Source organism: Acanthopagrus latus, chromosome 11 (assembly GCF_904848185.1).
Source record: "Acanthopagrus latus isolate v.2019 chromosome 11, fAcaLat1.1, whole genome shotgun sequence".
Classification (NCBI taxonomy): Eukaryota; Metazoa; Chordata; class Actinopteri; order Spariformes; family Sparidae; genus Acanthopagrus; species Acanthopagrus latus.
In genome coordinates, this window is record NC_051049.1 from 22,181,026 (window position 1) to 22,198,616 (window position 17,591).

Consider the following 17,591-nt stretch of genomic DNA (forward strand, 5'->3'; position numbering starts at 1 on the left):
ACAAACTAAAAAACATTAAAAATAAACTAAAAACTTTAAAACTGGTGTATTGAATTTACAGTATGTACCGATATGTCCTTTGGCCGATATCATCATTATTAATGGTATTGGCATACATGTTGTCTCATACATATATTTTTGTAGAGATTATAACGCAGAAAAAGATGCTTGAGGATTGGAAATTACGGTTTCAGAGGACAAGGGAGTCAGATGTGTGTATTCTGTTAAGCCTTGTGTTTCCAGTCAGGCGTAGAGCCAGAACAAAAGACTACCTTCCCATCTCTCGTCTGTGTGTATGTCAGTTTGGATCTGTGATAGTCTCCCGCAGCGGGGCATGGAGCTAAAAAATGTACGATTCGCCTGCTGACTTTAGCCATTATTTTATTCATATATTTAAACATGTAAAATTTTAGTTGTTTTGTCATGTCCCCCATGCCAGAAAGTTCATATTAGTTTCTACCTGCCCTTGTTTTAGCTTAATACATGACAGTAGTGTTGTGAACCCTGCGGGAGTGAAGTTAGGTGAACAGTCCCGAGTGTTGCTGTGTAAAGAAGATTAAAGAAGAGTGTTAAAAGAGAAATTGTAGCCTGCTTCTCGCCCAGAGGGATTGGAGAAAGCTACCAACCAAGACAAGAGGGTTAGACAAAGTGACTGCAACGTGGCGAGTCAGTCTGAACACTCCCGTACATGTTTCACAAGAGAGAGGATAAATATACTCTGCCATCTTACCTGCAGTCTCTGCATGGCCTCCTCCCTCTCCTTCTCTAGCTCGCCCACATCTGTTTTCTTGCTCTGCAGGTTGTGAATTTCCTGAAAACACAGTCGTTTCAACGCCACGTTCACACGTATTCCCAACACATCCCCCATCGCTGTTTATCAGAACATTCGTCTCCCCATTTGCTAAAAGAAGAAGCGCAATCATTAATCATAAACCAGGTTGGTGATATAATTTGGGACACCTCCCCACAGGAGCACTGTTACTAAAGGTGGAACTTGTTTAGAAAGCAGGATGGATGGACGGTTATGTTAATGAGAGTGGAGGACAACAGCGAGCCACTTTCAAGAAATATTTGACTTTAATATCTGTTTCACTTATTCCACAGAAAATAGGTTTTTGGCTGAGCCTGCCCAGCATGCACTTGATGGACACTGACTTGGCTCATACAGGCACAAAATATTCACAAGGTCAAACTTTGGCATCGTAACAATCGTATTAAAGAAGGCTTGGAGACTGTTCTGAAGGTGAGTCATACAATCCTGATTTCTTTTAACATGTAGGTGGCAGCTCTCTGGACATCTGCAGCATTCATTTTTGTGTTTTGTGAGACTGTGCTATTTTATCAACGCTCTGTTTGTCTGATCACACCGATGAATCATCAGGAAAAATGACAGCGCCTTGAGGATAAATTAATGATTCTGTAGAAACAGAAACTACGGGGGGATATATTAAAGTCAAAAGGCACATTCTCTTCTTTTATATCCACTGGAGTTTCTGAACATTTATCTTTTTGTAAGGACAAAAAACAAGATTTGTGAACCAGAGAGATTTCATTAAAGACTTAAATGATTCAGAGAACAAACACTCAGACTGGCACCTGAACGTTTCCTCACATAAAGTGTCTTAGGTTCTTCTCTCTTATTAGATGGAGATTGAGGCTCTGTATTTTCACAAATTCAAAACAAACATCCAGTTGATTACTGGTAATATATTACTTTTTGTTTGCCAGTGTGTTATAGACCGCCTCAGATTGGGACTATGTGCCGTATGGCTGGGTATAAAAACGTGATTAACAATTTTGTAAGACCACGTCGTTGCTCGTTACGGCTGAATCAACTGGAATTGAGAAACATAATGAATGCAAACATGAGTGTTGTGTTCAAGTTCAAAGCTCAGCTACTTCTTGAGTTTTGGTGAGGATAACAGAGCGCGAGCAGAGACAATGGACACGCCAAGCAAATCGGGGGCCGCATATCAGAAGTGCTGCTAACTGTAGCTGCTGTTGGTTAGAAGGCTCAGTTAACATTGCAGCTAGAGAGCATATTGGATGATTCTGCCCAGAGCACTGGGTATAACCTCTGCAGGTACAATGTGGCTGGGTGCTAGCTGGTCAGCATGCTAACTTCAATAGAAATCCCTGCAACACAATACGTGTACATCTTTGACATAACATCCAATTGGTTGTTTCTTCACATTTTGTTGAACATTAAGGTTAATCTTTTAACGTTTTAAAATAATGGTCTTATATACTGCATCTTTAAAAGCAGCAAGTAGCAACATAATAATACAAATTCATGTCCTACAGCCCTCTGTGTTTTAAAACTGTGAATCATGAGATGCCCAGAGACTTCCACCCCTGTTTATTGAGTGAACTGGGTTCTTACCTGGTCTTTGTCTCTCAGCTGGGCCTCCAGCTTCTCCAGTGACTGACTCAGCTCCTCTCTGCCAGTCTGACCAGCAGCAGGATGCCCCAGCTGTGACTCAAGCTCTGCCACCTGGAACAAACACACATTAATACATACTTAACAATACAACTGAGGTATATTTTCAATGCACTTAAGATATTTACAAGATAACAAGACTAAGAATATACAAACAGAAGTTCATATAGTCAAACTTGAGTGCTAGGTGAAGGGCATTAGGACAGTTATTTCGAAGGTGGTTCGTAGATATCTAACTATCTATATTAATCTTTTTTTATGTCATTGCATCATATAATTATTAAAACATTAAACTCAAAAACTCAAAATCACAAATGTCAAGCGCAAGGGTTCCATGAGTGTCTGTTTCACGGCAATCGATCAAGGAGCTGCTGAAATATTCCAGCCTGGACTGATGGTGCGCTGACCGCCACATCGCAGTAGAGGTTAAAAGGAGCGTCCCCTCCATGATCACATATATTGAAATAGCGTTGGATATTAAGGGTTTTTTGGGGGTTAGGAAGGAGAAGGCAAGTTGAAACAAGGGAAGTTTTGAGAGTCTGATCCCAGCTTGTGACCAGAGGTGACCGGGCCATCTGCTGTTCGAGCCCCCAGACTGTAGAGCACTCTGCCTTCTGAGCCAAGACAGGCTGCATCATTAGCATATTAAATCCCTTATCAAAACTTTGTTTGATAGGAAAGCGATTATGAATATTTAATATGTTGCTGAGTTTTATCATCCCACTTTTGCAATTCCTTTATTTCATCCCCTGGTGTTTCATGATCCCTGTGTTGTTTCCTTTTGCTTTTGTTTTTATCAGCAGTTTTCTGTAAAGCACTTTGTAACCTTGTTAAGAAAAGTGCTGCATAAATAAAGTTCATATTATTAAAGTGTAGGTGATCTATGGATCAGGTGCCTTTGAACAAGCATACAGAAGAGCACACAAGTCAGGCTGAACACAATACCACATTTAGGATTTACTTCACACTTGGCTGGTGTGTTGCTGAGGAACCAGGGAATTGCAGTGCCAAATATAGTGCAATTTTAACACGCGATACATTCAATATTTATATATTTTGAATAAACAGTGAATGCCACTCTGTTCAGCACTGAGGTGTGGTCCTGTGGCTCTGCAGACTGAAGCTGGGCTCACCACCACAGGACTTTCACAAAACTAGTGTTCATCTGTGAAGATTATCTTGCAGAAGACAACAATAATCCAAAACCCAATTCAAAAATCCCATACGCTTTTTGTCGAGGGAACCAGGGTGATGCCAAAGTCATGCTTTGCCTACAAAAATACGTCATCCATACACCACTCTGCACACCACCTCATGTGATCACTCTCATGATCTCATGGGGAAGCAGATGTAAACTATAATGTGGTGCAACAACTTGCTGTTGTAAAAAACAAAAGCAGAGGGTTAAATGTGTCTGGATGAGTGGAGAGACGGAGTATACATGGGTTTTCTCCTCTTCAGGGAGAACTGGAGCTAAGATTTCTGTTAACATTAGTATGCATGCTAACTATAGCCTAGAGGGCTACAATGTTTACTGTTGCTTGGCAGGACTTCTAGCAGCTCAGGACCCCTCAGAAAATACAGATGTAATCACCCAGTCTTAAATTGTAAATATCAAACATGTCTGACATCATCGGGCCGGCCCAGATGAGTCTGGGAGCAGATCAGGGGGCTTAAGACTGGATCTGTAAACCCCCACCAGATATTCTGTGCCAAACAGCATGTTTTGCACCAGTCAAAAAATAAATAGCATTGTCAAGAAATAAGTCTCTTTTGTAAACACCATAATTCTCACTTGTAGCCTGATTGATGAAAGGCAGAAGCAGACTGGACATATAGAAACCACGACTTTCCACAATTCTAAACAACTCCACATCTTGCTGCTGCACTGAGGCACAGCGGCCCTCTCATGTTAAATTGATTTTAAATTGACTGAGCCTGCAGCCAATCAGGAGTTGTAAAATCTATGTCTGATTTAGTTTTGTAATGTAATCCTTTTAGTCCTTTGTCTGAAGCTGATCAGTCCAGGTTTCATGGGAATATATAACTAGGTTTTTACAGGCTAACACAACAAACAAGAATCTGCAAACGTTAACAGGAATCCATTGTGAAGACTGATGCAGCAGGACCTCATTTTAGCTGTTACACAATGACTGGGCTTTGAATAGGTTGTATTAACGTAATTTTTCTAAATTCACAGAACAACACGAGAACCTTCATCTCCAGTGAAAACATGGAAATCAGCAGAATTAGCACTAAAAGGTTTTTTACACAAAGGCCACAATGTACAAATACAATAACACAGTCACACACGATTAATATTGATGGAAATGTGGAAAATGCACTGTAGGGGTCACCGCTTACACAATCCGCCCACACACGCCCACACACACACACACACGCACACACAAACACAAACAGTGATTTCCACAGCTGATAAAAGTCCATTTAGTCAAAACTCAGTATCTTTGGCGGTTTCCATCATGCATCACTCTGCTGCACGATCTACAAATGAGTCATTGATATTTGGTTGATTCATGCCCTCTTTCATCTCTTTTGGACACACACGCACACACACGCTTCTTTAGAGAAAAGCTTTTCTGCCAGCGGTCACACCACTGAACTCTCTCGCCTTGAAGATCTTATTTAATTATTTATTTCGATATTGCTGGAGGGCTGTGACCTCGTGGAAAATCATGAAAAATGTTTTTCCCAATCTGTCCCACTTCTCTGTGTTCAACTTATTAACAGCCAAAGATGGTGAGAGACAGTTTGACTAAACAAGGGCAAACTGCTCAGCCTTTGAAGTCCAAACACGATGTGATGAAGTTTGTGGTTCGCTGGTTATCTGCTCAATTATCTCCCCGGGAGTTGTTGCTCAACAGTCAGAGCAAGGGACTAAAGCTGCAATGCTTTTGGGTTCGATTCCCCCTGGGCCTTGCTTACAACAAAAGAAAACTAATATGCTATCATTTTTGCATGCTCTGCAGGTAATAAGATTAAGACAATAACCTAATTGTGTCCCGGGTGTTTACACAGTTTGAAGTAAGGGGATTTGTTAACAAGCTTCACAGGAATTTATTTAAAAACTGAGGGGTCCTATTATACAACCACATCTAAAAATGTATGCTGTGTACATAAATCAAAACGATTGTGATTATATATAAAAACAGTGCAAAGGCAAAATATTTAATGTTTTACCTCATCAGCTTTCCACAGAGGTAATTGCTTTCACATGTGTCTATTAGTTGGTTTGTCTGCAGGATTACAAGAAAACTACAGAATGGATTTCCACAAAACGTAAATGGAGGATAGGTCTCGGCCCAGAATGGACTGCAGTGATTTTTTGGTGCTGTCACTTTCTTTAATCTTGCGAGATTGGGTTTTTTTTCATTATTTTCGTCCATTGCTCAGGGAATAATGCATGAATCTTGAAAAAAACAGGCATATTAAGGTGGCTGTTATCTGTGAGTGAGTACAGAAGGGGACCGTGGGGCCTTGGTGGAGGAATGCACTCTAGAGTTGAACTTACAGCAACATGTTTAAAACAAGTTGAGACGGGGGCAAGAGAAGACTGAAAGTAGTAAAAGGACAGTTTACTACATTGGCGGAGGAAAACTTAATAAAACCTTTCCTGGTAAACAGTTTGCTTGCACAAGATTGCACTCTGGCTCTACTGACCACCATCATGCAAAACATAACAGTCTGTGTGTATGCCCCTAAAACATGGAGAGAGGACTTAGACTCAAGAGTCTTTCCATTCCATTTGTTGAAAAAAAAAAAAAAACACGAACACTGACTATGGTGAGTGTTGCATTAACTGGATCAGATTTGCTTTTGCATCTCAGAGTGGACTCAGTGTTAGCTACTACAGATGAAACCTGACTTATGACATGATCAGAGCAGACAGGTGAAACATTTGCTTGCCAGTTGTCTGTTCATCTTTTACACACAGTGACTTATAATTATGAGAATCATTTTAAATTTCTCATCTGCCTGTGAGGAGTGCCAGGAGTTTACTGACTTTTTGGTTTTGGACAGTTGGTCAGACAAAACAAGAAATTTAAAGTTGTTTCCTGGGGCTTTGGAAAATTGTGATGGACATTTTCCACAATTTTCTGCAGTTTTTCAGACCAAATCAGTCAGTTGTCTTGAGAGAATAACTGCCAGAGTCATTAATAATGATGATAGTTTGTTGTAGCCTTTAATGTGTAGATTTGCTGCTGTGTCCCTGTCAGCCCAAGGACATCTGAGATCATAAGAAGAAAAGGTTTACTTCTTTTGGTTATTCTGATGCCTGTCACAATGCAGGTTACTGCTTATTGCCTTTTCACTCAACTGAATGTGTGAAATGTAAATGTGTGTTTGAGGGAAGAGAGGCTTGTCAATATTTCGCTTTCCCTCCCTTTTGCATCTCCACTGCATTTTCACGGACAATCAAAGCGGCTCTTTGTAGATTCCGCACTATGCTATGTCGCATGCCATCCAAGGCGAGCTTCAGCACACTGCCGTGGGTGGAAGAGGAGGTGGGGTCCACATGATCTCACGGGACTCAGCCCCGTCGTATCCACTTGGTGTGTGACAGCTTCTGTCCCCGGAGGCACCGGCTACATGTCTCTGAACTGCACACTGGAGAGGAACCCAGGAAAACTCTGATTTATTTTCCAAAGTATTGTTCCCAGCAACATTAGTATATTATGTGTGGGAGCAGTGAGCTGAATAAGATGTCAACGCAGATGCAGCACCAAGAAAGCAGATGGTGGAAAAAGTGAGCACCGGCTCGTCAGATATTATTTAATTATGCAGAGTTAAATCAGTAACGTCTTTCTGTCTGATGTCTTTATGTCTGTATGTTCATCTTAGATTATGGTTGAGTCCAATAATGACGTTTGCTTAATGGCATTAAAAAAAATAAATAAATAAAAAAAAAACCTACAGTCTCTGTTGTGCATCCATTCAGTCAAACACTCGCTTTTTGCAGACTCTCCCCACATCCCCACTCATATTTGACTGTAACTAATTTCTCAGAGAAAGAGACAAAACAACCAATAAACAAAGCAAAAGATGAATTTGACAAAACATTCTATTTAAATCTTTCTGTAAATGTCACAAGGACATCCTTACCGTTCATTGTTTGGGCCACAATAATCACGTGGTGTTGATGATGATTTCAATTGTTTATTCGGTGGAAAGGAAAATTATGATGTAAAAGCGATCCTTTCCACTGATCCTGAACTACACCGCAATGTCTCTGGCCTATTACAGTCCAATACGCGATGTGTTTAGACTGAGCAGGGGTCAGCAGGAGTCAACCCACAAACCCAGAAAATAAACCTCCAGCCCTTCTGCTGTGGATAACCACGAACATGGCGGGAGCGGGGGGAGTGTGACTAGGGAGAAAAAGCCAGCCAACCCCTCTCCTTCTGCTCCTACGATGATTTATCTTCTTCCTCTAACTGGGACAGAGAGGGGGGAGGGGGTGGGCAGTATAGGGTGTCCTGTCCCAAAAAAAAAAAAAAAAAAAAAAAACACCTCTTTGCCAAACCCTAGAGGCCTGCTCCACTTCCTGCCACCTGGTTGACTTTGCTGCAGTGTGTGTGTGAGAGTGAGTGTGTGTTTGGCGGGGCAACCTTCACCTGGACTCGGAGATAGATGAAACCACAATGCTGGCTAAAAATAAAGGGCCGGTTTTCTGTCACCGGTGGTAATAGCTCCATTGCGGGCCCGTTGCGGCAGCACTTCATTCTGTCGCACTGGAGAAGCCTTGTTAAGCTTGACCAAGGGCATAATTTGACTCTCTCTAAATTAAAGATGAAATGTCTGCATTCGGGCTCTGCGATTATCACGGGAGCCTGTCAACAGAAATATTCCATGAAGGGGGGGGCTGGATGAAAAATGCATCTGCAGTTTGGAAGAGACAAATTCCGCATAGGGATTTTAGCGTGATAGTTATGGATGTCTGGACAAAAAAAAATCAGCATAATATGTAGTCTCTGTCAGTGGTCACATACAACAGGAACATGATTCATAGAAGAAAATCATACTCTGTACTCGGGTTTTGATTTGAGAGTTTATTTTCACCTGATCTGCCATTCTAAACCGTGTGGAGACAGATTTGTGGTCGCTTTAAATTATAATCCTGATCATCCCTCCTAAAACCTAAGCGATAAAGCAAAGTGTATTTAATACTACAGATCCAGTTTATTATCCCGATCACATTTTGCAGAGTTTATGCATTAATTTTAGCTTATCCGCACTGAAATGAACTGCTGTGCAGCTGACGTAGATGCCCTAAATAAAAACAGGGATGTGACAAAATAGTTTATGTTGTGATTTGTTTTGCTGGAGGACAAATTTCCCCCTCCGAGTGTGAAGCGACTGACAGGAAGCGGAGCGTCGCATAATTCAGCAACGATATGAAAACACTGAAGTCAAACGACATTCAGTGAGCTGGACTATCTTTTTCTGTGCAAGCTTACATCTTTAAATATTTATTTGCATGACATTTATTCAAATGGCCAAGTTCTGGTGTTAGTGTGTTTGATGCATATGATACAACAGCCCTGCAATGAGAGTTAGCTTATACTCTGCACCATTTTTTTCAGACCAAGGAATATGCAAAATAAGAAAGGGACATGAGCACCAGCATTTTGAGGTTCTTGGTGTTGTATTTTGGTGCCAGGTCTTTTATATACAGTGAGACATGGTTAATGACTGATTTTTCAAATGGGCGCATTAGTTTATTTGCTGTTGGCCTCTAAACAGTAATGAAAAAGGCGAGTTAAAGAGGTCATATCATGCAAATTTTCAGGTTCATACTTTTATTTGGGGGTCCTGGTAGAATAGGTTTACATACTTTGAATTAAAAAAAACACATTATTTCAGCACTCCTTATCACACTGTGTCTTGAACGCTCCGTTTTAGCCACAGAGTGAGACATCTAGCCTCTGTTCAATCTTTGGTGAGAGCTGCACATGTGCATTACTTAACAGGCAGGATATAGCCAATCAGAGTATATCTCTGCTCTATCTTTCTCTTTCACTGTGATCGGAGGCTGTGTGCGTCACCTGGTCTCTGAGGCGGTCGGTCTCCTCCTGGTATTCAGCGAGCTGCTTCTTCCACTGCTCCACACTGCTGTTGGCTTCCTGCAGTGCCGCCACCAGCTTTGCGTTACTGTCCTGCAGTGTGAAGAGTTCAGCCTCCAGGTTTATCTCACACATCGACCTGAGGAGAAGTCACAATACGACGTGAATCTTTTTTTGACTGGTTAAAACCACATGATGTGAAGTCAGTTCATCAGAGCTTTATTGCTGCCAGCTGAGGGCAGAAATGTCACTGATGAACTGCTTGGACTGGTGAAACCAAAACAACGAGCTGAAAAATGGTAAAGCACTCCTTACTGCCAAGCTGCAGAGCTGTCAGGTGATAATTAATATTGATTGATGCAGCAATACAGACCTAATGCTGGTCGGCTGTTACTGTCCAAAAGAAGCATTGCTGCTGAAGGAAACTGCAGATGATAATGAGGTGATGCTGCACCATCTGTTTGGAGAAATTTGAAGGACATTTGTTTGATTTTAAGGAGCCACAAGCTCAGGCTTTTTATGCTTTTTGTAAAAATATATTTTCAGAGAAGTCTGAGATAGAGCCACATGACTCACTTGTTAATTACCCTTACATAACCTTTACTTCCAGCCCAGTCGCCAAGATGCTTCTGCAAACCACAGATACATTAGCATTTGTGAAGGCTACATACCATGTGAACAGTTTTACAAAATGTCTTATAACACATTCGCATTACAGCTTTTATCACCTGACTGCTGTATGGGGAGTTGGAGGCAATGGGGGTGGAGCCACACGCAAAAAGGATGCCAAACCAGTGACAGCAGTTCAAGACTGTGGAAGTCGAAGACATTTCCAGCCATGTTTGTGTCAACCAAGATGAGCCAAAACCAGATTGTTTCCTCACCCTGACAAAGTGTTTTTTTGTGCATAAACCTAACCAGAGCATAAACTGAGCATTGTCACAGGATAAAACTGATAACTGACCCTCAGGAAATGTCATGGTACATTGCCAGCACTTATTCTGTTGATTGGAGTGTCACGATGTACAGATAATTGTGATATTTAAAAAATGAAATACTGATATTTTGATGATAATATCGTGTAAATAATCCAACACTTTTTAAATCATTTCCATTTCTTTCCATTTTGGCATTGCAATAGGAGTTGACAGTGATGCACCTTGATCCTGGCTGCCAACTAAATGGAGAGAAGAAGAAGAAGGGAACACAGTAACCAGCCAGCTACGACAACGAGAGTGAGACATTCCACCCATAGTGCGGCTACTTATCGCAATAATATCATTATTATAATTTTTTTGGGCCACGATGATCTGATTCAATGACAGCCCTTGTTGGATTTGACTATTTATTTCCATTATCATTCAAATATTCTTTCTTTTGTTAGTTTGTCATTTCTCTATGTCTTTTGGAGGTGTTTTTGTGTGTATTTGAAAAAAAAAAAAGACTAAAAATCTACAAGAGACAGAGCAGTCTGCACTGGTGTTGTTACAATACTGGGATTTCAAACTTTAATACAGTACCTCCAAAATATTGATATACACAAAAGATAAATATAACAAGGCTCATGTACTGTGTGTAAAGCACAACATTTAAGATAAATTACTTCTGACTATGGTCATGAGATTGGGAGGATGCCGGCCTGTGTGGTCACTGCAGTGGTTTGTGTGTCATCACAATGTCAGAAACAAGAGAGTGAGAAAACACATCTAGAATCTGCACCGATGCTGTAGAAAATAAGTTTTGAAACCATTCCAAATATTCAGCATCAATTTTTAAAGATATTTCAATAATGTTTTTTTACCTTCAAAGAGAACTACAGAGACCATAGAGAACTATCATAAACCAGCACAGGTGATGTGCTGTCCTTTATTACGTGTGGGAACGATGGATCAGTGCCTGTAAAAGGTCAGGATTCAGTGGGGATGTTTATTAAACCCGAGAGCTTTCACATGAGAACATGGAGGGTTCAACAGGATGTCGAAATTACAGCTCGGCACCCGCAAAACTATTCACCATAGCAACAGGAGAAGAAAGCCTGTGTAGGCATAAAACAATCATAACAATCTCATTGGGATAAAAGGTTATAAAGCAGCACAGGGTGAGTGGTTTTCTGCTTCTCAGTCACAATTGGAAGATTGAGTGATCAATGATAGGCACCATGATGAGGATAATTATGAGCTGCGACCAATGTGAAGCACACCTGTAGTGTGGTTTTTTCAGGCAGCCTGCACTTTTCTCTTTCTGTTAAATACTTCAAAATGACTCACTCCCACTCTTCCAGTTTATCAATGATGTTATATTTCCTAGAAGAAAAGCTCACTGTCACCTTAGTGAGCGTCTCTTGCAGAAATGGAGGAGAAAGGCACACTGAGGGGGCTGTTTTCTCTGAGGCGAGCACTGATTCACTCCCTTCAAACAATACGCAGAAAAGAAAATCCCAGAAGAAAATTAGAAGTGAGAGAAAGAGTCAAAAGTCTGAATCATTTCCTGATTTGTGGAAGTGCAATGTAAAATGTGTGTTGCCAAGTTGATGTGATGTGTGCTGAAACATGGCGGATGAAAGTAAGCACTGGGTTGATGGCAAGACACTTCTGCAAAATTAATTTATTGTATAAGTCACTGGATCGTTTCCTTTGCTCCTCCTCGTCACTCAAATACTGGAAACAGCTGTAACGATAAATCACATCTTTTTTGGGTCCACGTTTCTCCCAAATTTCGACATGATGCAAATGAACACACAGTCAAAAGAATGACTTTGCCACTCAGGAAATACAACCATCCAAGGAGCACTTGAACGCAGCAGAACAGCGGATACTTCGAGAAAATCGCTCCTAACCAAATAAAGCAGGTTAATCCTAATGTGAAATACATAAATAATGCAGAAGTTGGGAAAAAAAGAGTAAAATATAACTGAGGTAGGCTCGTGATAAGCGCTATTTTGGTCTCCAGCAGCTCCCACTTCATCAGCTCGTCTCCAGTTGTATCTGCCTGCTGTTTAGTGCTGAGCAGGTATTGTACACGAGTGTTTAGATCTTCTCCGCTGAAAAAAGCTGGTTGCTGTGGCTTAAAATGAGTGATGAAAGTGAAAAAACAAAACAAAACATTGAAGTCGGAACTTGACAATGAGCTAAATCTTGCTATAAAAGATCCCTGAAGCTGAAGTGATAGGTGATGATTATCTGTAGGTCCATTGCTGCGAGTGACCCCTGCTATGTTTTAAAATTGTACAAATATTTTGATTATGGCCACTTTAAATATACAATGTGTGACTTCTGCTGCAAGGGGAGAAGGAGCCTCCACTCCGCTGCTTGGAGTCGGCTAGAGACTCTGGAGAATAAACACCTGGGGTGACTTCAGCTTCTGCTTTAATCCTGAACTAGTTATGGAGGAAAGCTCACAGATTAGTTTGAAACTTTTTGAATTAAAAAGTGGATTTATGCTCTCTCCTGTTTATCAACCTGACTGTAGCAGTGATCCGGGGAGTTTTGGGGGGTTTATGTTCTGTATTGTCGGCTGGAGCTGGATGGGAAGTGTTTAAGTCATGAACATAACGTAACAGAGAGGACAGGGGAAAAGAAGAGAGAGAACTTGGCTCGTGTGTGTAACGATAAGCCACTGAATTCGATTTTGTTGTATGCCATTGCTCGCTAACGTTAGCAATGGCAGATAAGTGTGGGTAACGCAAATAAACACAAATGTTCCTGCCGTCAAACTCACATCACTGTTGATGTACACACCATTTAACAGGCACTGCGGCAGAAAATCCATCTGACGTAACTCAGGCACAAATGTTCACAGATGCGTTAACGTTTTATTTGCATTAAATGTGGTGACAGCAACCTTATGAAATGCATAGTTACTCTGAGTGAGCTGGTGGATTTCCCTGGGTTTTAACATTTTGGGAAACATTTGGGGCAATGAAAGTACACAACAGAACAAAATATATCACAAAGGTTGAGCTGCTTTTGGACGTTTTAATGCAGAATGGTGTATTCACACCCCGTGTCAAAAAGTTACCACGTTGCACCAGAATTTGAAGAGTCTGGGCTCGTCTTACACAGTTTGTTCACATTTACAAAATATTTTCCATCCTCTGCTGTCAGCTCCTTTGTAATGTGTCAAATAACAGCCCTCATTTCAGAGAGAAACACCTCGGTTGTTATGTGGGCACCAGCTCGCCTCTCTGGATGGATAACAGTATGCACTGTTTGTAGAATAAATCCACAAACAACACATAGAGTCACTGTAAAACTCCTTCTCTGTGCCAAGCAGGCATGTTGTCGGTTTCGTTTGTTATCTCAAAAACCTGTGAACAGCTTTCAGCAAGTTTTGATGTGGAGTTGGGCCGCAGGAGGAAGGAAAATGTCTTGTCTATGGTGTGGATCCTGCTTTATATCTATCGTTTCTGACATTTATATGATATTGACAATTAACAATAAGTTTTGCTATTTTCTCACAACCCGCTACCATCACGTGAAGGAAACAATCCTGCGTTGCGGCGCAGATTAACATTCTATAAACATTCATATTATTAAAATAGCAATGTAGAGAACTGTGACTCGCTCTTTAAAAGCCTTGGAGCTTACTGGCTTGTAATCTCTGCTTCCTGTCCTCCTCTTACAGACAAACCATTAAGGCATTTAAAGAGTGAGTCAGAGTTTCATTCACTGTGCCGAGTCTCACAAAGCACCACGGGCATTTGCATCTGCTCATGTAGCCGAGCTGGCCGCTAGAGACAGGATTATAACCTTTGTAGTAAACTTTCTGAATTCTAACAGATACATGTTCACTACAGCACTCCCCCACATACATCTGCTGCTCTCTCTGTTGTTTGATTTCCACGTCTCTGGGTTCATGTATTATTGTAACCGACTGTTGTAATCATCCTCTTGCTGTATCTGATGAGGCCAAGTACTCGCTCATAATCATCAGAAGCTCTGAGTGTATGTTTTCAATTCATGCTGACCCTGTCTTTGTCCTTCTTTGTCCTTTGTTGCCGTCTCTCTGCAATGTTTTTTTCAAATAAATATATATTTTTTTATATTTTAAGTGAATTTTCCAGTGAGCCAAAAGCAGAACTATCTACAAAACAGCAGTGAGGGGTGTAAGGAATAATCCTTGTGAGGGAAATGCAGACTGCACCAAATGTTTAACATACTGTGTTATGGGCAGTGATTTACAGATGGCCTTTTTAGTCTTTCTGGTGGAAATATCTCATTATCACACTGAATATAAAACACGATCACAGAGATCAGAACATTTCAGTGAGATATAAGGCATATAGGTGAGAGTTTTCTTTTGTTCGACTGGAGTCACTTACAGGACGCAATAAACGTCTTTTATTCATTGTTTCCTTTATTTTGGAAGTGTCATTTTTTCAAATGTAGCAGCCTTACACATAGAAAAATGAATTGGAGTGGACTGTAGTATGGACACATGTGCATCACAGTGAATAAAGTAACATCTGAAAAGTGCTTTTAGTCTGACCCATGTTCTAATTATTGCAGGTTTTGGTAAGTAATGCAATCTAAAAGGATAATGAGGTTAATGAAAAGCTATAACTAGATAAATACTTACAAACCTAAACTGAAGAACTTCAAACCAGTGTGGATAAAATACCCAAGAGTTATATTTGAGTAAAACAGTAAAGCATAGTACTTGAGTGATATAGTAGTATCAAAAATACAAGTAAAAGTAAATTTGCTTGGCTGTTTATTGGATCTGATATTTTGCATTTTTAGTGATTATTGGAATCTGTGCTATTCTGGTTGCCAGCAAAATAATTTCATAAAAAACGGGCTACTTTGGCTCTTATGCAGAAAACTGCACCGTACCTAATAATTAAAGTTTTTTGTTGTTTTTTTAAATGTGGTGAAATAACATCATAATATTTACTTCCAAAATGTGGTGGAGTGAAAGTATAAAGTATCAGAAAATGGAAATACTCAAGTCAAGTACAACTACCTCAAGAGTTGACTCTTGAAGGACAAATGTCTCCATGCTGCCCGTACGGAGTGATTTATGTCTCCAAAAGCTCTGACACCCATAATTGATTTGAAAGATGTTATTCACCTTGTCAGTTAGGGCCAAGCTTGTGTACCCACTTCAAACAGGGTGCGTGCTAACCCCCATAGCTCAGCAGCTACAGCAAATTTTTTGGTTTCAACAAGAGCGAAAACGACATAGGTTCAAATCAATTTGGAAACTCTGGGATTCTGGAGACTTGGAGTGATTTTTTTTTTTCAGTTGTTTCTCACATTTTAAAACAAATCCCCATCTACCTCAGTTGTTTAGGAGAATGTGGCAACACCGTTTTGCTGTGAAATTCCAGAAATGTTTTGTGGATGACAGAACTTCAACTGATTTTTGATGGCATGGGGGTTAATAGATAATGACATCACGGTGTGAAACTACATTGACATGTAAAGATGAAAGTTAAATATAGCAAGGGCTTATGAAGGCTTTATGGTTAGGCTTAGTCTTAAAATAATTAAGGCTATTAAGATTTTTTTCTCCAGTTGATGTGATGCATGAGGTTTAAATTAGAAGAAAAAAACATCGTCATTACCCTTCAGACAGCATCTTTTTGACCCTCTCCTTCTCTGCTGTCAGCTCCACTTCAGCACTCTTGCTGCGAAACAGCTTCTCCTCGCCCGGCCCGTTGACTGTGAGCAGCGGCGGAGAATGGCGGTCCTCCGACAACTGGACCAACACACATGAAAACACAAACAGGACATGTGCTTTGTTATGAAGATTAAATTAAATCAGCAGCAGCTCGGATTAAATGTAAATCCTCATCAATGACACTGCAGAGTCCTCTGCTAGAAACTGTCCTTTTATAGGACAAGAGCTCATGACAGAGTATAAATACTAGTCGTCCATCTTGCCTAAAGTAGATGTTTTAAATGACGGTAAGAGTTCCAATAACTATTCAATCAATGTAACTATTCTATTGACATTTGAGGACTAAATAATTAGCAGCTCCAGCCTCACAGTAATTATACTTTGGCTCAGAGGTTCAGGTTTAAGCTGCTGACAGGCCCACTGCTGTCTCTACATCCACACATGTCATCACAACAAAACGGACAGGACGCAGTAGCAGGACAGGACGGAGCTCAACCTGTCAGAGCTTGATATGTCCCATCTGGACTCCCGTAAACAGGCTCCATGTGGAGCAAGCAGCCATGTGTGCAGCCCAGCTGCCTCGTCTTCACACAGCCTCACAGATCTGATCTGGACTCTGATTCAACAGGAAACGACTGAAGTGCAGTTCCGTGTTCCAAGAGTTCATCTGGTGTTCGTGTATAAAATATGCACATGCTGGTATGCTGCTGTTATCTGTGTGTCTGCTGTACTTTACTGCACATGTGAACGTGCAGCGTTTGACACTGGGATTTTAATGAGGGAGAAGGAATAGGCTAGTCTTAATGATTTTGATGTAGTAAGTATACTTATTGTCCTTCAAAAGCCAAATCAAACACACATCAGAGATACATCATCTATGTATGCCTTAATACATGTATGGCTGGGATTCATTTTTCTGTTTTACGACAAAAACAACCTCACTTAAACCTCCGATCGGCAACTGATCTGTTGCTGTCACTCATATCACATGATCTTACTCAACAGCTGCAGTTTGTTAATTGTAGAGTAGATTCAAATTTCTATTTTCATGACCTTCATCTGAGCTGTCTCGTATTTGAGGTTAATCCTGTCGTATCTTGTAGCTCCACTCTAACAGTTATATTATCCAAAGACAACCAGTTAATCTAAATTTTACAAGATTAAAGGGCCGTCAACACCAACAATGATCACTATAACTCAATCACGATTACCAACCGTATCGGCATCTTAGATAAATGGACATGGGATGACATGTGTCTACTGTATGTTGAAGAGAGAAATTAAATTCTTCACAACATGAGTTAGAAGACACCAGCACTCTGTTACTAGAGTTGTTGTCAGTTATCTTGCCAATTATAATAAAAGGACATCAAAACAAACTTCAGAGACCTAATCAGCACCAAAGATCCATTGGAAGCATCTGTCAGGTAAAACGTTGCTTT

The 17,591-nt window shown here is 40.6% G+C and overlaps 1 protein-coding gene and 1 long non-coding RNA gene across 4 annotated transcripts in view; one reads left to right on the forward strand and one right to left on the reverse strand.

The window, feature by feature from the left end:
- LOC119028418 (homer protein homolog 3-like) overlaps positions 1–17,591 on the reverse strand; it is a 59,595-nt gene that overhangs the window by 7,171 nt on the left and 34,833 nt on the right. For all 3 annotated transcript variants that reach the window (XM_037114366.1, XM_037114365.1, XM_037114367.1), the window contains 4 exons: positions 16,094–16,227; positions 9,508–9,664; positions 2,384–2,494; positions 731–811 (listed from right to left, as the gene is read on the reverse strand). In XM_037114366.1, the coding sequence (XP_036970261.1) occupies positions 731–811; positions 2,384–2,494; positions 9,508–9,664; positions 16,094–16,227 (483 nt within the window). The remainder of the gene's footprint in view (positions 1–730; positions 812–2,383; positions 2,495–9,507; positions 9,665–16,093; positions 16,228–17,591) is intronic.
- On the forward strand, positions 9,671–10,904 carry LOC119028420. The gene is made up of 3 exons (XR_005077704.1): positions 9,671–9,824; positions 10,244–10,365; positions 10,667–10,904. It is a non-coding gene; the product is annotated as an uncharacterized LOC119028420 (long non-coding RNA).